Source organism: Enhydra lutris, unplaced genomic scaffold (assembly GCF_002288905.1).
Source record: "Enhydra lutris kenyoni isolate GAN:26980312 unplaced genomic scaffold, ASM228890v2 scaffoldscaffold9, whole genome shotgun sequence".
Classification (NCBI taxonomy): domain Eukaryota; kingdom Metazoa; phylum Chordata; class Mammalia; order Carnivora; family Mustelidae; genus Enhydra; species Enhydra lutris.
Window position 1 is genome coordinate 59,717,796 of NW_019154093.1, and position 22,684 is coordinate 59,740,479.

The 22,684-nt window shown below is 53.1% G+C and overlaps 1 protein-coding gene across 2 annotated transcripts in view; it reads right to left on the reverse strand.

Moving 5' to 3' along the window:
* LOC111143032 (breast cancer anti-estrogen resistance 3) overlaps positions 1-22,684 on the reverse strand; it is a 109,593-nt gene that overhangs the window by 14,833 nt on the left and 72,076 nt on the right. For both annotated transcript variants that reach the window (XM_022496453.1, XM_022496454.1), the window contains 5 exons: positions 14,625-14,753; positions 11,527-11,969; positions 8,449-8,552; positions 6,673-7,325; positions 1,580-1,695 (listed from right to left, as the gene is read on the reverse strand). In XM_022496453.1, coding sequence (XP_022352161.1) covers positions 1,580-1,695; positions 6,673-7,325; positions 8,449-8,552; positions 11,527-11,969; positions 14,625-14,753 — 1,445 coding nt within the window. The remainder of the gene's footprint in view (positions 1-1,579; positions 1,696-6,672; positions 7,326-8,448; positions 8,553-11,526; positions 11,970-14,624; positions 14,754-22,684) is intronic.

Here is a 22,684-nt window from a genome sequence, read left to right on the forward strand (position 1 = left end):
ATCCCCTTGGCCTTTATGCAGTACACACACTGTAAGGAGGAAACCCCGCTCCCCAGGCTCCAGCAGGCAGATCCCCCAGGTCAGCCCTGGCCAGGAAGCAGAGCAAGGAGGCCTCAGGGAATTGGCGATAAGGAGACCGGCAAGGAAGTCTGAAAACAGTTTGGAGGAGCCCCCAGCCTGCCGACCTCTGCTTAGACCCAAGTTCACATACAGTGTACCCAGTGACCCGGATAAAGTAAGGCCTGGGACCTGGCGGCTTGGCACCGTCACACTTTGCATGAGGAATGGGGCCGCGTGTTGGCAGGGCTCACCTCTCTTGAAACTGTGACCACAGGACCAGCTACAACACAGGGCAAAACTAGAGGAGAAGCAGGCCCCTAGAGCTTGGGGAGGGGAGAGGGTGCCTGCAGAGAGAGGCCAGAATCTCAGAAAGCCTGTAGGAAAAGGAGGCGCATTCATAATTCTCCAAAGCCATTCAACGACAAGAGTGAACAAAGCCAAGGACCATGTCTTAGCCTCCTGCCTCCCAGAAGCCTTTCACTTGGCATTCTGGATGTTTTCTCTCTGTGGCTGGGAACCAAAGCCACAGTGGCATGGGGGCCGGCTCATCTGCTTTCTGGCCAGGGACCCTAGAAAGCGGTTGTGTGGATCCCCCAGGCTCCCTGAAACACACTGTTTACTTTCTAGGGGCTGACATCCTAGGACTGCGCCATCCCCAGCCGCATGCGGCTGTTTACACCAGAAACAGTCCACAGGAAAATACAACAGCGTGTCCCTCAGTTGCCACATTTCAGCCGACAGGACGGACTGGATGGCACTAGTGACCTAGAATGTCCGGGTGTCCATTGCAACTCATGTTTGTATCGTGACAATGAGGAAACTGGCTGGAAAAATAGGACACTTAAGATAACAAGACAGTCTTGCCCAAATCAACGGTCTTTTCACGTGTGTCAACAAGTCCAGCGTCTGCGGCAATGCGGGAATCTAGTCTAGCACTTCTCTTAAAAACAGGCCTCGCTATTTCTGTCGTTTTGATTTCTAAACCTCCAACGCTGCAGCATGTGGGTTTCATGGGCAGCCCGGGTTTTGGGGACACTGGGAGAAGGGGGCAGTGAGTCTTCAGAGGCTGGGGGCCCTGAGCGCTGCCATCCCCTGCCAACCTCTCAAAGAAAACACCGTTCAGACTCTGTTCTTCCCAACCTCTCCCACGAACTCCTTCGTCCTGGTGTGGTCTTGAACTCCAGAGGGACAGAGCAGCCGCCGCTCAGGGAGGTGGAGCTGTGGGGGGCAAGATGTCCGCTCCACCCAGGCTGGCGACAGGGGTGACTTCTGCTAGTGCGGGCCAACGGTCTCTTCCGTCCTCCATCCCCTCCTGGAGCAGGGACAGGACCGTGTTCTTTGTTCCCTGACTTCCTCTGTGCCAGCTACTTTGTGCCTCTCTAGGAATTCTGTGGCTAAGGCTTCTGGGAGAAGGGAAAGGCTCCTGGCCGGGTTGGTGCTGGGCCCCCATTGGTTCCAAAAGCTGCTGTGCTGATGGGCCCGAAATTGGGGGTGGGAGGGGTGCGCCGGCACGGCTCACCTTTCAATTATGTCCAGGCGCAGCTGGTGGCCATAAGGCAGGGTGATGAGCTCCAGACCTGAGCTCACGCCCATGTTCTTCCTCATCTCTTCCGAGACTTCAAGTATCCTCGTGACCTGTTGAGAACACAAGCGGAGACGGACTGGATCAGGGAGCGGGCTCACCATGAACACGAACGTAGCATGTGAAAAGAAAGACACGAAACCGGGATGGTGTGGATGTGCTTGCTGCATTTCCTTTCAGGTAGCAGCATCCGCACAGAGTTTCTAGACGAGATTAGAAGGATTCCAAGACACCATGGGAATCGAAAACCAGAGAGAAAAGCCCCTAGCACAGTCCGTAGAGTCTGCAGATCTGGTGTTTCTGGCCAACGGCGTCGCCCTGCCAGCTCCTGGCCACCAGGGGCCGGGTCCCGCTGCCGGCGGCAGGGCTGCGAGCACACTGGGTGGGAAGTCGCTATGGTGGGACAGTGACCAGGCCAAGGGCTTGCGCCTCTGCCGCCAGGTCTGCTGTTTGTGTTCTCACTTCCCAGGAGGGCTGGCCACTGTTACCCTTAATTACATCTCTCCTGAGCTCAGTCAAGGCACCATACGTCTGGAAACCATTAGAAACACGCACAGCAATTTGAAACCCAAGGTCTCAAGCACACCCACTTCTCCCCCTAGGAGGCCTTCCTTACAGAAAACCTTTGTCTGTCCCAGCCAGCTCCTGGTCTTGCCTCTAGTGCATAATCACTGTCTACCGGCACCAGGTATAAGTGACCATTCGTATTCATCACACGTTGCCTCGAAACGTTATAGCCGAGTCTCTGCATCTTGACAATACCAGGCTAACGACACTTTGCAGCATCCTGATGTCTAATGAGGCAACCACCAGGCACGGTGCTTCCGATCGAGTCTGGACACGTGGCAGGCACAGAACGATTCCTCCTCCTCCTCCTCCTGCTGGAATTGTCCTCGACTATAATGATCCCAGGCATCAGTCCAGATGTCTTCGTAACAGGCTACAAAAAACACCTGACGTTTGGCTGATATTAACAACCCGGATCCCTAACTTCTGTGGTTGAGCAGAGGAACCACTGTCAGCCCTGGGGAAGTGGAGCTGTGGGAATTAGCTATGCAGAGGCAGACTGGGGAACAGGGTGCCAGATTCCTACTATGCTCTCTGGGCCTCAGTGTCTCCTTCTCTAACGCAGCTGCTAGCTTCGCCTTTCTCAAGGACTTTGCAGAAGATCAAATGACTTTAAAGCCACTTGAAAATATGAGTTGTGAACCACTGGCATGTAGAGGAGGGAAGAATTGTGGCCAGATCTCTGGAATGGGATTTACACCTTGAGCATGGTCAGGCAACCCAGATGTATCCCCCAGCCACCTGTGGTCACACACTCCGCTTGCTTGTTTAGATAGCTACACCATCAGAGCCTCCAAACCCAGCCTCCGAGTGGTGGGCACCCTCCAATTCACACATAGTCTGTGTAATGAGATTCAAATGGTTATCACTGACTCAGTTTTGTGCCCGAAGCACTACTAACCAGAATGATCCCTGCTCTGAGAGAAAAGCCTCCAAGTCGGTTTCCTTCAGTGTGAACATGCAACCCCCGCTCACTTTCCTGGGGGTTTGCCAGGGTACACCGACAGCTGCTTGCCTCAAGGCTGAGTGAGGACAAGGGGCTCCTGAGCTCCCGCTGCAGAACTTGGATCTGGCCCTCTGGGAAAATGCCCAGAGCCGTGTAGCTCAGAGAGGAGGGATGGACGCTTCCAGAGGATCTACTATGAGACGCACCTGGCACGCCACCTCAGCACTCCCGGACGGGGCATTCCAGCCTCCCTCTGCTCTTCTGATCTCAGCTATCCTCGCTCTGCAGGATCTCCAGACTGCCTGAGGGAGCTGCTGCTGTGACCCACGGGGGTGCTGGCGGGGGCCTGCCCCTCCTCCCAGCTGCCAAGGGATCTTCTGAATTGCAGTGAGGCTGCCTGGCTCTGCCTACCATTTCTGCTGCCCTTAGCAGAGGACTCTGATCTGCCCTATGCACTCACAGGCCTGTCCCCACACTGAACTGCAAAGTGCCTTGAAGCAACAACCTGGAATGAGCCCAGAAGTAGAGACTTAACACCCAAGGAAAGACCTGAGAGTCCCTTCCTCTCCCCACTCCATCCCCACCTTCACTGCCCACACAGTGAGTCCTCTGTAAACCCAACCCTTGACAGCGGAGTCTGCACACATCCGCCGCTTGCCACCCAGAAGACGCTTTTTGCATTCTTCCTCTGGTCAATTCCTATTCAGTCTTTAAAACTCATCTCAGACGTCCCCTCCTTCCTCCACGTTTAAGACCGTGCTTCAGAGGCCCCACAGTTCCTGTGTCTTCCCCTGCAGAGCATTTCCCACCTGGGCTGTGGTCTGAAGCCCCGTATCACTGTTGTCCCCCTGCTCACATCCCCCCCCCCCCCACCCCACAGCAGGTGCTCAAGCAAGGCTAAATACCCAACGCTAGCCAACACCTAGCCTCATTCTGGCCGGGCATGGTGAGTAGACGGGTCTACATAAGTTACTTCATTTAGTCGTAATCCTCACAACCACCTGGGCAGCTGCCTCCTTTTACAGGTGGGGATAGAAAGAACCGGAAAGCTGAGAGCCTGAATTAGACGCAGGGATTTCATCCCCAGAGGCCAACTCTCATCTACGGGGCCCCACTTCTAGATACTGCAACTAATGGGTAGGAGACAGGCTGCACTCAGGGGCAGGCCAGGATAGTGCCCATCTGCAGGGTGAGAGGGACTTAGTGGATGCCCCCCCACCCAGCTCTTCCCAGGAGGGGCTGGACACTGCAAGACAGGCAGCCGTGAGGCACTCAGGGCCAGCCACTGTCATGATGGCCTTTGCGGGCATCAGCCCCGGGCTCTGCAGTGGGTGGGAACCAGCGCTTGGGCCCCAAACACTGTCCAGTGTCTCTTCTCAGCTTCTGAGTGGCCCTATCAGGTGGTCCCTACATTTGGAGTGCGTAACAACAGCCCGTCTATGTCCCTCAGAGATGCTGTGTCGGCTTTGTTGGCAAAGCCCTAAAGTCAGTGGTTTCAGGAAGAGAAAAAGGAAATGGCAGTGGACTCCGGAGGGAGGCAGGAAGACTATTAACAGCCCTGCCCTGGGAGACTGAAGGTGAGCAGAGTCCAGCGGCTTTCTGCTCCTAGTCTCCACCTTACTGCCAGGGGGCTCTATCCAGCCCTTCTTCCAGGGGTGCCTAAAGGCAAACAGGGGAGAGGGGCCCGACCAGAAGGACAAAATGCAAAGAAAGAAACCAAACAAGAAAAAGGGCAGGCTTCATGTTCCTTCAGTCGAGAACAGATCTGAACCCTAGATTCATGGCTGCCAAAGTGGTGGGAACATTCCAGACTCTCCTGCCAAAGGACAGTGAGGCATTTCACCTCCTCCTAGACCCTCCTAGATCCTCCAAGCACTGTCTGAAGTCACAGGGAAGAAGGATTCATTTCCTCCTGGGAATTGGGCTGTTCTGTCAACCCTGATCCGTGTTTCTCTGAGGACCTCCCTCTGTGGAGAACTCAGGCAGGTTCACACCAGACTCCTGGCCTGTTGGAGTCCTAGAGTCCAGGCCAGGAAACAGAACAGGAGTCTTAAATCCTCTTACTGCCCGAACGGGTTTAGCCCGCTTTTAAGTGAGGTAAGCATTTAATATGATCTGTGAGCACTGACCAAGGACGCCCAAACCACCACGTGAACAAACCCTTGTTCTTCAGCCTGGCCCCTCTCCGGGTCTGTTCCCCAGGGCGTTCCCACCCCCTGTGATACACACACACCCCGCCCCCAGGCCTGCCAACTAGGTACTGAGAGATCCCTCAGACCCACTTCCAGGCGCTGGGTTGTAGAGCTCAGAACAGCTAGCACCTGCTTCAAGTTCCTCAAGGCTGTTTTGGGAGGCCTTCTGTCCCCCTGTGAGCTCCAACTAGGGACTCCCCAGCGGGCTGCTCAGAGACTACACTTCCTGCCCTGAGTCATTAGGAAAACTCAGTTCCTAAACAGGCCCTGAACTTTGAAGGTAACTGACTTCCTGAACAAATAAGGGCTTTAAATTTCACTAAGTAAAGTCTTACCTGCTGCTCCAACACTTAGATCTGTCTCTGTAACTGAGGGGTAGGCTGAGTCCCTCCCAGTCTAAGACACTTGCTTTCTAGAAAGATGTCTCTAAAGGATAACCTTGCCATAGGGTCACTTATGAACAAAAACTGCCCATATCTAAAAGAAATGCTTACTGTCAAAACTGATGATGATGTAAACATATATTTATTTAGTCACATGAAAAGATAATCATACTATGTTGTTCAGTCAAAGACTCAGGGTTTAAAATCGTATGTCTAGAAAAAAAGTACAATAAAACAGAATCATCTGTTCAGGCCTGTGGTAAACACACATATGTGCATGAAATTATTTACATGTATCCGTTTGCAGAACGAATGTTAACCACGGTGATCATCAGGAAAGTAGACCTTGTGTAATTTTTTCTTTTCTCTTAAACTGTATTTCATAATTTTTCTAAATTGAGCAAGTATTACTTGTAAAAAAAAAAAAAAAACAGGGTAAATTTTAAAATGTCTATTCTCAAGCCCATTTGAGTAACAATAAATGTATGACGTGTGTGTATATGTCCACAGAATGCATCACGTATAATAAAATAAAAATAACCTAGGCTTTATGACTCCAGAAAGTACATTTTCATCTACAGTCCTCTGTCCTTGGACTTGACTCTCCCAGTTCTGACAGAGCTGAGGCCAGGGAAGACCCTGCAGCTGGTGGCGGGCAGTGGGGGGGGGGGGGGGTTGGGGGGGGGGGATGGGGGAGCGTGGGGGTGGGGAAGGCCTGGCCAGCCCGCCATCCCTCTGCCTGAGGGGAGTTTTACAAGCTTCCAGCCTGGGCAAAGGTTGTCCCAGGCCTGCACTTCCCACTGTTTAAATAAATCCCCACCCAGGTTATCTTCTGACTTTTTCTCTGAGCCACACACTTCAAGGGCGAGGTGGAGCGAAGCCAGCCCTCCATCCCTGTCTGAACTCTCCGAAGACAGCCAAATCCCCTGCCCAGGCACTTACCACACAGTCCGTGCTCAACATGTGCTGGGCGATGACCTTGGGGTCGTGCTTTGTGAACAGTTCTTTCGCCCTCTTCAGCATTGCCATTTCCAGGGGCTTGTTCTCAGGAGGAAGGAGCTTCGACTCAAAGTCATTGGGTCTGAATGAGGAGGCCGTCTCCAGACGGGGCAGCACGAACTCAGCCTCACCCTCCTCTGGCCTCCGGTCCATCTGCATGGCCACTGCCTCCCAAGGGCCCACCCCGTCATCCTCGAGGATCAAGTAGCTGGTGCCAGAGTTCCGGGGACCCAGCCTCCCGTTCTGCTTGGCCTTCAGCAGCTCCACGTAGCTGTCCTGGGCACAGATGGGGGGCCTCGTGCCCCTGTCACAGCCTGCAGCGAAGGCTGGGTTCAGTTCACAGTAGTTGGTCTCCGAGTTGAGCCAGGTGGATGGAGATGGGGGAGCCTTGAGGAAGGGTGCCTTGCAGGGCTTGGGGGGTGGCTTGGGGCACAGCTGGCTGTCTGAGCCCCGCAGGGCCTCCCCTGCCCTAGTGTCCGAGGAGACCCTCCGAACCAGTGCGGGGCTCAGGGTGGGCTCGCTGCCCGTCCTGAAAACGGGTGAGTTTGGGCGGGGGCTTGTGTCCACCCCCGGGGACTGAGGGGGCAACTTGCAGCCTGTGGAGGGAAAGTGAGGGTCAGGAAAAGCTCAGCTGAGTGGGGGAACACAAGGCAAACCTGGAGTGACATCTCCTCCATTCACGCCCTTGGGGTTTCAGTTGTCACTTCCCAGAGATAACACGGTAGGACCACCCCATGCCCAATCTAGTGCCATCCAGAGCATTTCAAGGGCTGGCTGGCCGCACCCCACTTCTGGGGGATTCTGAATCCCAGTGACTTCCAGCAGCTGGGCCGCAGTGTCACTTTATGGTCAGAGAAGGCTAGTCCAGTCAAGGACAAGGCATGGCGCCTGGAGGGCAGTTAGTAATCTAGTCTTGCCCTAAGAAACAGAAGTCTTTAGTCACAGAGCATGAGGGCCTGAATCACTCTCATGGCCAGGGTGGGTCCAGCCAGCCTAGAGGGAGAGCCGGAGGCACCCTAGGAAGTGGGGGACAAGATGCTGAGCTATCCCACAAGGAAGTGGTTCACCACGGGGCATGAAGAAAATCACCCTGTGGTCCCAAGGAGGGTCAGTTATAAAAATAATGAATGACCAGCCATCCCTGGCTCACTAACACTGCTGCTTACAAGGTCTGCCCCCATCCCACAGCTCCTCACTCCTCTGGCTGCAAAAGGAGAATGGAGAGGAGGAAGGGTTCTCCAAGAAGCCCAGCTCTGACCCAGCCCCCTCCACCCAGGGAGGGCACAGAGAGAGGCTCCTCTGTCATGAAGACTACCAGTTAGCAGGTGAGCCGTGCGTCAGAAAACCTGGGTTCAAATGCCAGCTTCACTGGGGGCCGGACGGGTAACTCTGGAGGAGTTATGTCACCTCTGTGCCTCAGTGTCCTCAACAAGGAGAAGAGAATAATCATTCCCACTGGGAAGGTTTGTAGTAAGGCTTAAAAGCTAGCTAGCACACATCAAGTGACCCGTCTCCCATAGAGACATCAAGTGACCCGTCTCCCACAGAGACATCAAGTGACCCGTCTCCCACAGAGTTTCACAAACCCCTTCCCCTCCAGCCTACAGGGCAAAGCCTTGTGTTGTCCCCACACCAGGGGACCAGAAGGAGCGGGAAACAGCCTGAAGGAAATCAGGCTAACACTGCCACCCTCCTCCCAGAAAAGGTCCCAAGACCTACCAAGTGGCAGGTAACTTTCCGACTGGTGCGCTTTGAGGGAAAAGGCTCGTCGGTCCTGCATGTGATCCAGGCAGGCTGGCTGGCTACCACTCTTCTCTTTATTTCTGAAGCCAAAGATAAGTGGAGCAAAAACGTGTCATTAAATCATAAAACCTTCAGGCAGCGTCATGGAAAGTTTTTACGAGAAGGCCGAGGGGTACCGCACATCCCAGCAGTAGAGGAATATCTGTTGGAGGAGGAAATGACTGCTGGGGGCGGTTAGTTAACACAGGATTGTGCCCCGGGCTCCATCCCCACGTTCCCCAGGACCAATCCAATCTGGTCCTCTGAGCCCTTCCATCCGGCTGAGCAGAGCAGAGCACAGATCTCATGATCCTCTCAGGAAAATGTGATGAACCAGAATGTGTACTTTTTAACAGAGCTTAAAATTACTTACAGACCCAGGAGGAATGACTTGTTTAACTGAAAGGCGTTTTCCACCATGCCTCCTGGTGTCAGTTAGGAAGGAAGCCTTGGGGCAGTCTGCGTTTCAGCACAAGTTCGCCATGTCCCGCAAATAAAGTCCCTCTCGTCCTCCTGGAAGGACCAGGGCCCCACAGCCGGCCTCCTGCTGAGCTGGGGAAGGGCCCGTCCTTCACTGTGCCCCGCACTGGGAGGCACAGAGCACAGCCACGCAGGGAAGCAAGGAAATATCACCTTCCACACAACTTGCTAGTAACCCCCCTGCTCCCCTGCCTACTTAGACCAGGAGGTTCTCTAGCCACCACAAACAGAATCTCTCCTTTGCTAAGAAGAGACTGCACCCCACCAGTCAAGTTGCAATGAACTTTAATTTGCCCTCCCACAAGCTTAGGTTACCGAAATCCCTAAGTTCTTTCCTACCTTTGCAAGCGACAAAGGAAAAAGCAAACACCCTCCTACCCCCAAAAACCCCAAACTCCCAGCAACAGAGAAATTCCAGCAAGCCCTCAGCGATAAGGCAGGGCAGAGGGCAAATTCCAAAAGGCAGTGGCTTCAGCTAAGTGGTATTTCTGCAGCGATCCTCAGAGCAGCCAGACTCTACTGGCCCAGAAACCCCACCAGCGGGCCAACGTCAGGTAAGGTGTGGGCTGGAGGGTGGGGGAGGGCAGGGCGCATGGCAGCGGGGAGGCACTTCCCTGCAGAGCCCACCCCGCCCCCACGGTCAGACCTTCTGCTGCTCCGGCCAAGAAGGGGCAGGGCTCAAAAAACTCTGCTTTCACTGGGCAGGCAAGAGTGGCTCTGTTGGGCCTGCCTCATTGATCGAGAGACTTTCTCAGTCTTCTATTCCTTATCTTAAAAAATAAATTTCTCTTCTAAATCTGGGTCACTGAGCACAGACCAGGAGGCAGGCCTTCCTGCCCAGCACTGCCCCAGGCAGGGGTTCTGGGCATTGCCCAATGCTCCTTGGCTCCGTTCATGACATTACCTTCCTCTTCCTCAGTTAAGCAGCCAATTCCCACACTCAAAAAAGAAACAAAGGAAGAAGCACCTCTTCAATATTTTTGAGGGATCTCAAGTCCATTCTTATTACTAAGAAAAGGAGAATTTCTGTTTATCAATTCTTGCCTTCCTCCCTGCAACTGAGTCCTACATTCTACTGCCCTCCCAAAATAATACTTATTATGATTATTCACACCTACATAGCCCTTTGGCACTGTTCTAAGCACTTTACAAGTCTTCAGTCATCTGGAACCCCATCATTCCAGTTGGGGAGAGTGAGGCCCAGAGAAGGTAAGTAGCTTGATCAGTGGCGGACCAGCATCTGTGGCCAGGCAGGCAGGGTCCCCAGCCAGAACCTGCCCAACATGGACCAGAGTTTTGCAGTAGCGCACGGCCTCATGTGTATTGCCCAGAGTCCTGTGTTTTGCTTCTGAATCCTTGGTTTAGGCACGTGAGTTCAGAGGCCACGGAGTCAGAGAAGGGTGTCACCAAGGGGCTGGAGCTAGTCTACACCCTCCCAGGCCCGCCTTTTCCCTGCTCTCCTTCTCTCGAATGGTCAGATGGCAGCACAGGCACCCAGCTCCCTGAGAGACAGATCCTATGTGAAGACAGCACACAGCACTGGCCGTCAAGGCAGGGTGCCTCAGCCAGGCCTCCAATTCTCTGGAATCTTCTCTCCTGTGTGCCCAGGTTTGGGCATAGCCCCCAGTCTCTCAGTGTCTCCCATCTCAGGAATCTCGTCTTTTCTCACCAGGTCAATCACCCTTTCCATGTGGACCAAGCCCAAATCTAAGCCTTCAGGCTGAACTCCCCTCCCATACCTCCAGTCTGTTGCTGGACGCTGGCACTCAGAGATAAGCCTACGGCTGTATCTCAGATGCAGCAACTGGTTTTTCCTCTGAGTCTGCCCCCTCTGACTCGCCTCTCTCCAACCTTCCCCACATGGCACAAGAGTCCCAGGAAGCCAAGGTCCCAGGCTCTCCCTCCTCTACCCCTGCACAGCCTGACCCTCACGACTCACTGACAGAGGTCTTCCTTCTCTGAGCTCCCTCCCTGCCCCTCCCACACATGGCTACCCTGCTCCATTCTCGGGACCTTCACCATGTCAAGTCTCTGAGGCTCGTTCCAACCCTTCAGCCTGACTTTCAGGCCTCCGTGATCTGGCTGGGGTCAACTCCCTAAGCTTGCCCCTACTGGGCCCTTACTTGGGCCCTTTGCTTGGGCCCCACCAATCTACCCGCGTGTCCTCTCCTATAGCCCTGCACACGCTGAGCCCCATGCCTGGAGCTGAGCCCCATGCCTGGAGCGCCCTTCCCCTCTGCAGTGTGTGTCCAAATGTTCCCAGGTCCTCAGAGCAGCCAGAGTCCTCCTTCTTCACAGAGCTCTCCTGGCCAGGCCTCCCATTCCTCAGCAACTGTCTCATCTCATGCATGCCCAACTCAGCTGGGAGCTCAGCACGCGCTGTCTCGTGGCAGCTGTTCCAGTAACAGGTGGCACCCTTAGGAGTGCCTCTTACTGCTCCTCACCCGTCTCACCAAAGCGTGGGCCTGTCCCGAGGGCCTCCATTGGTCCCGGCACCCCCCCCCAACACACACACCCAGCGAGGCCCTGACCCACCTGAGAAGGTTCCCCTGGGGCGAGCTCTGGTCCCGGGCCTGCACACCGCCCATGGTGAGGCTCAGCCTCTTGCCCGCGTCCGGCCGGACCTCAGGGAGGCTTCCGTCCCGCGCCCGGCCCGGCGAGACGCCGTAGCGCTCCTCCAGGCAGCGCAGGGGCACCGTCCTGTTGACGGGCTGGAAGATGACAGCTCCGCTCTGCTGCGAGATAGGCCGGCGGTTGCCCACGTAGCAGCGCACCAGGCCGGGGATGGAGTCGAAGCTCTCGGTCTCGAACTGGTACTGCACGCGGCTGTAGGCCTCGCTGAGCCGCAGCACCGTCCGGCGGATCTTGAAGTGCTGAGCCAGGTTCTTCCACTGACAGGTCAGCACGAAGTTGCCGGGGCTGGACAGAGAGTCACGGACCAGGAAGTCGCCATCCCGCTGCACGAGGTTTTCCGACACCTTCGGGACAAAATGGAGAGGAGTCGGAAGGGCAAGCAAACATTCCTGTTAAAGCGGCACCGCGCTCCGCTTCTTGGGGCCGACAGGAGACAAGGCTATTCTGTCTCTTCTTCTTCGGTGGGCTCTTTGTTTTCTCAAACGCCAAATTCTTAGAAGACCCAGGCATTCACCTAAGAACTACTGGACGCCCACCAACAAGGCGCCAGGAGTCCTGCTGGGGGTGCCGGGTTTAGGGCGGGGAGGGGGAGCCCACTGGCCTCCCAACATCTCCACCGTCATGAGGCCTTTGTGGTGAGTGGAGATCCTGCTACCTCAGCCGGTAAGTAAGTGGCAGGGATGGCCGGTCAGATGTTGTAAAGGTAAGGAAAAAAGTCAATCGGGAAGGGGGATAAGAAATGCCTGGGAGGGGACGAGGGCTGCTCTCTGAGACGGGGTGGGTCAGCAGGTGTCATGAGAAGATAACCTGTACACAGACCTGAAGCAAGTGAAGTGACAGAAAATTAAAGAAGGAAATGCAGGGCCAGGGAGCCTGATCCTCCTCCCCACCCCCAACAGGCGGAGGAGCGGGTTCTGTTGGCTAGGAGGAGGGGTCCACACGCAAGGGAGGCCAGAGGCTGTGGAAGCAGAGACTGGAGTGGGGGGCCTTTGACCAAGTCAGCTCCGTGTCTCCTCTCACTGGAGGAGAGTTATCTGCATATACAATCTAGTCAAAGCACTAGGACGGTGCCTGGAACACAGCAGGGGCTCAAAAACTGTTAACAATGAAGATGCTGGTGTTTATAGCAAAAGGAGGATCGATACTGTGTTGCAGATGGCGGTTCCTCCAGCCAGACTGCCTGGGTTTGCACTCTGGCTCTGCTGGGTGACTTGGGACAAGTTAGGTCATCTCTTTGTGGTTCAGTTACGTCACCTGTAAAATGGGCTAATGTCACCTACACAGTGGCTATGAAGATTTAATGGAGTAAAGGGTTAGCTGTAACTACCATTATTACTGGTACGGTGGACCGTTCGTTAAACAATCAAACGACGTGCAGCTGAAAAGTTGCACTTGTGGCAAGTGGGATGAAAGTTTACGATCACCATAAAGAGAAGGATGGTGGTGACGGTCATGAGTTTTATGAGACTGGGACATTTCTCCCAGGATATTCCAACACTGGATCAGCACACGCACAACAGTGTGCTGCCACAGCTACTTTAAACTTGCATCTTTGCCTTAAGAATATGTTTTCACACAGAAATTCCATTTCTTGGGATTGAGCCTGAGGAAATAATTACAGTTATAAACATAGTCATTATCTTAAAGCCTGTTGGTGAGGGTGCCCGCCCAAGAGTGGGGCACGTGCACAATGGACATACATACAGTGGAGGGTGGTGGGGAAGACTATTTCACAGCAGCACAAAAGGCCCAGAATGTATCATTAAATGAAGACAATGGGCTGCAAAAGTCTATGTGGTATGATCTCATACTTGCCAAGCCTAGAAGGAGGAATTATATCAAAATGTTCACAGTGGCTATCTCCACGAGGGAGAATTATGGGTGAGAATTTCATTTTCTTCATTTTACTCTCTGTATATTCTACAATCAATTTTAAACTTTTTTTAAAAAAAAAGTTAGAATAGAGATTATTTCTTTGATAGTGCTGAGAGATTTGCTACGTTAAAAAAAATTGTCACAACTATGATGCCCTTCCCCCCTCCACCCGCCCCTTTCCTGTCATGTTGTCCTGGGTGAGTGACTGGACAGATCAGGTTATGATCAAAACCTAAGAGAGGGGCGCCTGGGTGGCTCAGTGGGTTAAAGCCTCTGCCTTCCGCTCAGGTCATGATCCCAGGGTCCTGGGATCGAGCTCCGCATCGGGCTCTCTGCTCAGAGGGGAGCCTGCTTCCCCCGCCTTTCTCTCTGCCTGCTTCTCTGCCTACTTGTGATCCCTGTAAAGTAAATAAATAAAATCTTTAGAAAAAAAAAAAAAAAAAACCTAAGAAATTCTATGCCCTAATTCTGCACTTATATTTTTCAGTTTCTGTATCTTAAATTAAAAAACACTCACGGCTATCACTCCAAATGACAACCGCACAGAGTACATTCCAGGCCGTGGGGCTATGATCGTTGGTGTAATTCCTCTTCTTCCCAGCTCCAGAGAGGGGCCTGGGCAGGGGAGGGATGGAGAATGAATAGTCACCAGCCCCACGAGGGCACTAGCGGCCTTGCTGCTCTTTGCCACCTGCCTCGATGATACCCTCTCTTCACCTGAAATTAAACTACTGACTTAAGAGAGAAACTCCAAAGGCTATGAGGCTGCAGGCTGCCAGCCAGGAGTTCAATTATCTGAACCACAGGCCAGCCTTGTACCTCTTCAGATTATCCCCCTGCAGCCACAGCCTCCTGCCCCCTCCAGCTCTGCAGACCATAGAACACCGGACTTTCCTCCATTCACTTCCCCGGCACGTGGAAACGTGCTTTGGGTTCCTGACCTTAGTTCTCCTCAAGGTCTCCTTGGGGACGGACCTAAGTTACTACAGTCCACTTGACTCTCTTTGCTTTCAGCTAAAACCGGGGCTTGCTCCAACATGGCGCTGGAGGGTGACCCCGCGGGGCGGTCCGTGTGGTGGTGTCTGAGGACGGCTGGGCGTGCGCTGGCAGGAAGGAGCAGGTACCTGGCGGGGGATGCGTCCGTGGTACCAGGCGTGGCTGCGCAGGTCCTCGCCGCTCAGCAGCAGCTCCTCCTCCAGCTCCTTCTTCAGCCTCTCGGGGGTCCTGTCCATGACGTGCCTCTCCTTGGAGAACTGCAACACAGGGTCAATGGTGACGTCCCCCCGCTGTCCAGGACGGCCAGGCCCGCCAGCTGGAAAGGCCAGCCTGCGTCGTGGTTGGCTGCTTGGCTAGTCAAGCCAGTTTATGCCAAAAACCTCGTTCAGGTTGGGGAGCCTGGATAATGATTACAATTAGCTGTGACCTTTCATTTCTCTGGCTACAAGCATGCGGTAACGTTTTCACCTACACACAGGGACTCTGGTAGGAGAGCTGGCCAGAGCCTTCCTGTGCGGGGGGAGGGGGGGGGGGGGGGGGGGGGGGAGGGCGAGGGAGGGGGGGGGGGGGGGGGGGGGGGGGGGGCTCAGAAAGCAGCTGCAGACAAGGGGAGCGGGGTAGGGGGCGCCAGAGAGAGATGAACGGGGAGGGAGGCACAACCAAGCCAGGGGACCTTCCTCCTTCTCCTTGGGAACTGTCCTAACAGGGAGCAGGAAGGACAGCCGCCCATTGGCTGGCCCACAGTCCAGAGCCGTAGGACATGGCAGCCCAAAGTGCAGTCCCCCCACTGACGACGGTAATGGCCCTGAGTTCTTTGCTACTGGCAAACTGCAATTCGGGAACTGAGTTAGCCTTTACAAACTTTTTAGAAACGGATAGAAGATTTTGTCTCTTGAATCTACTAACACAAGTCTGACTTTGTATTTTGTAGGTCTTTTTAATTTCCTTTTTCTGATATTTCATTTTGAGGACAGATTGGAACTTGAAACTGAAAACACTGGTCTTTTGCCTCTGAAGGTCTAAGTGAGGATCACGGATGTAGGTGGCCACACAGTGGCCGGGGCAGGGGTCTGGATGGGCAACAGAGCCTCCAGATTCCCTTTAGAATCCAGGCCCACTCACATGAGAGCTGCACTTGCACTCCTGCCTGGTTCCCAGCAAAACCTGGCTCAGGGATCACTGGCTGAAGGTCACGGCAGCAGGAAAATGCCGTGTCCTTGGGTTTTCCCAAGTTCCCCACCTTGGCCTCAAAAGCTTCTAGGAATCTCCAAATTCTCCTCATCACACTGCTCTGCTCTGCAGCAAGGGAAGGAGCCCAGACCCTTTTCCACCCAAGGAAGAAGAAACAGACTTGGGATTTTTACAGCCCTCAAGTCTCAGTGGGCACGTTGGCCCCGGAAGGCACTGGCTGCAGGACTCAGGACCACTCTCAAAGCGGGGCTCTGGTTTACCAGTTGCTTACTTCTCCCCCTCACTTCACCACCACTCCCCGTCCCGCAGAGCAGACACCTGCATCACAGAGATGCCAAGGCCGGCTACGTCAACTGCCCGCAGTCACCGGCAGCGCTGTTCCACACTTGTCTTTAACTCCGTAGTTACATCGGAAGACCCCTCATTGAGAAGACTGCACATTGTCATCCACGCTGCGTTTCCTGATAGTTTATTTTCTGTCTCGCCTCCCATTGGATTTAAAGTTTCACGAGAGTGGAAAAACCCACCTGCCGCCCTCCAGCAATGCTGAACAAATTAGGCTCTCCGCAGTCATTGAATGAACCAATACCCCAAGATGAGGCCTCTCTAGCTTTTTCTTCCTGATGGAGCTTCTCTTCTTTAGTCGCAAACTATATGAAGCCCCATGTTAGCTGAGCGTGTTGCCACACAACTCAAGGACGTCATTACTCCATTTTCCTCCCTTAATGCCGTCATGTGGCCAAGGAAAGGTGCACTGCTGCTTAGTGGGACTTCTAAGCCGAGACCTAACAGCTGGAGCTGTTGGCGCCATCTTGGACACGAGGAGGGAGCCACAGTCTCCGAGTGGGGGAGCAGAGGCCCCAATAGGCCCGATCCCTCACAACGGTGGGGTTAACACGCCAGCTCCAGTTTGCCCACCTCCAGGTATTCTGCATGACCTTCTGTCCCGTTTAAGCCCATATTTTGGTTGTTCCTGTTACTGGCAGCTAAACTAAACTCCTAACTGATGCTGTGACCCTAGTTTCCATTCGGCCACCCTGACAGTCTTTCTGCCGAGCCCGATTCCCTCGTACTGTGCCCCGGGCCCACTTCTTCTTGGCCTAAGGTCTGAAAATGTAGTCATCAGGAGTCATGCCCCAGTTAACCCTCCACCCAAACTGTATTCACCCAGACCCAAAAAGCTATTCCCATATTTCTCTTTACAGTCAGTCTCCTTCCTCCCTGATGCCCAACACCCAGGCCACTTCCCACCATCATCCCCTCTCTCCTCAGCATCCTTCACAAATAGCCAAGATATCTTCACATTTTATAAACAACAATCCTTCACTCCAGATTTTGACGTAATACTGCTTTACACTTGCTACCAGAGATATAAAATCTGCTATCTTGTTGCTTCTGTCCTAATTCCTTAGAGGAATATCCACAATTATTGTTCTCCCCACAACTGTGGACTATGAAGATGCAGCACTGTCGGCCGCTGCAGGAAAGTACCCAGGAAGGAGAGAAAAGGGGGGTCGGGTAGATTGACCCTACCTTGAGATGGAAACTCAGATTTCAAAAACTATGCCCTTAAGCTCTTGCATAATTTGTACAAAGTTAGGAGGTTACCCAATTGACTAGATTTACTGCTGGGGTGGAGAGAGAGGTAGGGAAATAAAGAGGCAGGAGGAAAGGGAGTGGGGAGGAGAAGGAGGAAAGGTGGGTGGGAGACAGATCCACGCCAGCAAGCAATTGCGAGCAAGAGGACTCTTCATTTCAAGCCAGTGAGAGCTGGTTCTACTACCCTAAAAAGAACCAGATCGGTTTCTGAGAGTCTCTACCTCAGCCTCAGACGTGGTTAACATCTCTCAAACAGCTGACCAAGGCAATCAGAAGTCACCCACACAGGGTCACCCTCATGATTACATTAGTAATTGTTTCAGGGGTGAATACCTTCTAGAACTTTCACATACTCTTTTAATCACATACATTAATGCAACTTTTATTATTCTTCTGAAGTGCCTATATTTTATGAGCCTTGCCCTTGTCAACTACGATCGTGCCACGATATATAAGTACTTTGATGGGCTATCAACCTCATGGTGGGTGAGGGGTGACTGTAAAATTTGGCAAAATGTATCCATTTGCATCTTTGAGAGCACTGTGATGGATATCTGTGCTCCTCTGAGATGAAGAATGACGTTCCCGCTTCACAGGATATATCGGTCACATGGGACTGTGAGGTTGGCAGAATTCCATTGGCTTGCCCCCAACGACCAGAATTTCTGCTAACAGCGCACCCCTCCACTCAATGTGGCCATCTGGGGCAAACATGAATTTGCTCCTGAAATGCAGCCCTTTCAGTCATGGCCTCAGCTAGTTTTGGGGTCTCTGAGGCCACAAAAGAAATTCTAGCAATTTAGGGTAACACAGCAGTACCTCTGCTCTTAGCAATGGTTTATCCCATGGGTGTGGTTACCAGTGTCCTTTACAGTTCTGACTGATTCCACTAATGCCAGAAGAAGTCTCCTGGCCTTCCTGAGATTTTCTTCTGCGGAAAAAAGGAGAAAAGAGAAGTCTCTATTCCCACAATCACACACATCGTTATCTTCTGCCGGGCCCAGAATTATGCATGAGGCAGCCGAAGAGTGGTACAGGTCGATCACTCCAGTGCCTTCCAATCTCAGGAGAGGAAAGAACACAAAAGCTCTTCATACCAATCTGGCCCCATTCTTATAGCCTCTTCTCTCAGCTCATGTTTCCCAGCTCTTCCCCATTTGTTTCTGCAGACATCTTATGAATTCATGTGCCTCAGAGACTCTCTGGACCCAAGTCATTCTCAGTATTCTGTGAGCACGGGACAGCAGGCTTCTGTTACAGAGAGCACCGTTGACACCCCAGAGCCAGGTCAGTAGGGCCTGGCTCCCTCAGAAAGTTTACACTGAATGGTAATACGTCCTCACTGGCCCTTTGGGTTTATGTTCTTTCACTACCAGAGAGACAGCAAGAAAACCCATGAATATCTCGATCTCACACAGATGCTATGGATGTTACTAACAAGCACATTGTAGCAACACATCTTTTCCTCCATGCTCACATTCTCTAACTACTCACCCCTGCATCTGAACTTCATGCCTAGAAGGCAGGTCTGACTCTGTGTGACCCGAGCTCCTCGTGTTGAGGAGAGGAGGAGGTGGGGGTGGGCTCAAGGGCTGGAGGCAGAGTCGAGTTTCTCTGCCCCAGTGCGGGCTCCGGATCCAGCCATCCCGAGCTCCCCACCACACAGTAGCTGGGGTGCACCCACCAGAGAAAGATTTGCTGCTAGGCTTTAAATCAAGAACATTCTGCCTGTGAGCTCTGCCAGGTTCACTGGAGTGACCAACTCCCCCACCGCCCACATGAGAGAAAGATGTGGGCGGGCCTCATGTCTCCTACTCCAAGGCTTTGCCTGAGTTGGATGGAGCCATCAGAAATGTGAGAGTTCTTGTTGGGGGATGGGTGAGGTACAAGAAAAGGGGCTATGGACATAGATTAAGTAAGAAGAATACCTTGAGCAGGAGAGAAAGAAAGGGAGGGATGTTTCGTAGCTACTGTATCATGGTTTCCAACTCACACGGCTCCACCTCCAAAATGTCATCTCATCCCAGTAGTTTGTTCTGGGGGCTGATGCAGGGGGTAGGGGAGGCCCACACCTATCCGACCAAACTGAATTTCAACTAATAAATTCGTGCATTACCATAACTGTTGCTTCTCAGGGAAACCTGAGTCTAGCTACCCCCTTCCTGCTGCCAGCATTTTAAGGACCCTGATGTCACAGCACACTACGTAAGAACGGCCAGCCCTCTCCCCCCATCCACAGGCCACTGGGCCACTGACAGGCTGCGTGGTTTTCGTTAAATGACTTCATCTTTCTACAGAGCCTCAGGCTCCTGGTCTGCAAAATGGGGATGATAGTATGAGACGAGATGTTCATCAGGATGGAATGGGTCCATATCTGCAAAGCATTCGGAACATCCCTGGGACACAGACAGCACAGGTTACTATTATCACAGATATACCAGAATGCGACGTGTCTGGTTATATAAAAGAAACACTTCTCCCTGGAGGTGCCTTCATTCTGACGCCCAGGTGCGTAGGGGGTGGGCGCCTGGGAAGGAAGCAGTTCAGGAGAATGGCCTCGTGTCCACAGGTGGCCTCGCACACCTGCCCACCTGCCCGCCCAGCACCTCTGGTCCTGCTACAGCACCAGGACCAGTCCGAGCTTGCAGTGGCCCGCTCCCCAAATCATGCCTATGGCTCCGAATCTGGACTGAATGTCTCTGCAACCCCATACGGCCCCAGCAAGTCTCTTCTTGACAGGCTGGGGGGGGTGGTTGGAAAACACTTTCTGGACATACAGAGCCAGTTCCACAAACGTGCTGCGAACTTTGATTGACACGGAAACCTGCATTTCAACAGCTCTCCCAGAAAGAAAAAGCTGCTCCGGCCCAGGAGGAATGGAGCACAGGGTCTCCTCTCACAAGGCCTGCCTGACATTAGAGCGTGCATTTCAAATCAGATGTAACAATAGGACCCAGCAGCCTCGGAGGAGGAGGTCTGCGCTCCTGAGTTTGGGGACAGAGGGAGGGTGTGCACGCTGTAAGCTGTGGGAAAGCCCCAGAGAAGGCAACATACTCATTTGTATGTAGGAGACCTCAGAGCCGACTGGAAAAAGATGTCATCTGCATTATAATTAATATTTATTTTACTCTGTTCCTGCCTCTAAGAAAAGCTTCCCAGTTCCCATAGAATTTTAAATTGTGCAAATCACCAGGAAAGATCCTGTCCCCAGGCCCAGGGGTTGAAGGTAGAAAGGGAAAGTCCGAGAGGGCACCACTTCCTGGCCATTGACAATCAGGGCCAAGCACTTTGCCAAGTTATTTGCCAAGAGGGGATGACACCCTGGGCCCTGCCCTCAGGAGGGCACAGTGCTCTCAGAAGACCACACGCAGAGAAACAGTTTAAACTCAGCCCTGAGCTCTGGAGACACACCACCGCCTGGATCTTATCCCTGCCCTTCTGCTCTGGAGCCTGGGCAAGTTACTCCCCCTCACTGGCCTTCGGTTTTCCCCTGTCAAAATGAGAAAAGTCGCTGTGGCCCCACACCGGTGGGGGGTGCATCATGGGACTAGAAGCACACGGTTCCTGCACCTCGCACTGACCCACCATGTGGAGCAGACTGGGTGAAGGAAGAAATCAGCGAGCAAAGAAAAGAGGAGCGAGAAAGGGAAGGTGTCCCAGGGGCATGCACATCCCTAAAGCCCCAGCTAATTCCTTCCGCAGCAAACTCCTCTTGTGACCTAAGCTACTTTGCTCTGGACTCCTGTCACCTGTGCCAAATACATCCTCATTCAGAAGGCAGGGATCGGACCGAGGGGAGTTGGACACTGGAGGCTGAGAGGTCAGACCTTCATGCTCCAGATAGTGAGTCACCAAAAACCTCTGCCTAGATTTTCAATAAGCAACAGGTACCAAAAAAGATGCTTTTAGACAGATCAATCTGGCTGCAGTGGGCAGAGGGGCTGGGCTCGACCTGGGGCACAGAGCCAGTCTAAGACTTCTGAAATGTGCTGATGATAGCCAAATCTCCATCCCCAGCCCTCAGGGTGGTTGTTGGGATACTGACCAGAATCCACTCCAGAACTTGGATGTCAATACAAATAAATGGAACTCATCTCTGCAAAGCCTGCCCTTCTCCCCCTTTCCTGGTCACCAGCACCTCCTCTGTCCTCATTACCCAAGCCAGAACCCTCGGAACTGGCTTCCACCAACACAGAACTTCCTGATTCTACTGCTTACCAACATGCATTCTAATCCCCACTGAGGTTACCCTGTTCTGTTCTCCCTGAACTTCTGTAGCAGCCTGGTAACAACCTCCCTACCCCCATCTCTGCTCCTACACTCGGCCACCAATGAGATCACACACTTATCATAGCACTCTGGCTCGGCGATGTTAAGTCAAGAGGTGCCCCAGTGAGGGCTGACATGAGATCCAGAGACTCTCCCAGCGCCCCCACAAGAACCTGATGATTCTCCCAGGGCTCAGACCTGGTTCATGGGGGACACAGACCCCTATCCTGCCCTATCCTCCCAGACCCCTGACTTTGAACGCCTTCCTTTTAACCCCAGTGAAGTGAACTACCCCCTTTGCCATACACTGACACCGCACACTGGGATCCAGATCTGAATCTGCTGGAAGACCTGGATCACAGGAGGGTTATGGATGCCTATGTGAGGATCCCTTAGGGATTCCCCCAAAGTAACTGGCAGAGACTTGACAAGTGGGGGAAATGGGCCAGGGTGCTGCCGTCATGTGGTGCAGATCCATGAGTCAGAGGGTCACCCCTGCAGAGGCTTCAACTGCCTGGCAAGAGCCTACGCTGGGGAATGGGGAGAGGACAGAGGGGAGGCTAGATAAGGCAGGCAGAAGCCTTAAAGGCCTAAGTAGGCCAATCTATTCTCTAATCCACTAAGGACAGCTAGCCAGTGAGGCAATGTGGTCCACCGGACATAAGCTCTTTGAGGACAGAGGCCAGACCATATTTGCCTTTGGCTCCCAGAGCCTAGCTTTGTGCCTGGCACACAGCAGGTGCCTGGTAAACACTTACTGACTGGAGCCAAGCTTCCTGACCCCAGGTGGGGAGAAAAATCCAGTTTGGAGGCTAGTCAAGAACAGGTGACCCTGGCCACCTTTCTAGACTTTGCTCAACTAGTTTCTGTATGCACCAAGAGGGGAAGAGCTCTCACTCCCCGGGACTACCTGACCTAAGGAACAGGAAACATAGGGCATCGACACCCAGCTTGGTGTGTGCGGACTTGAGACAATGCAGAATCTGAAAGCCCTTTCCAAGAAGACTCGTAGCCACAAGAATGGAAAGTTATTTCACTGAAGAATTTTTCAAGGACTTGTAAAATCCATCAGAAGGTTTTAGAGATTAACTGGCATTAAAAAAATTCTTAAAAAAAAAAAAAAAGAAAA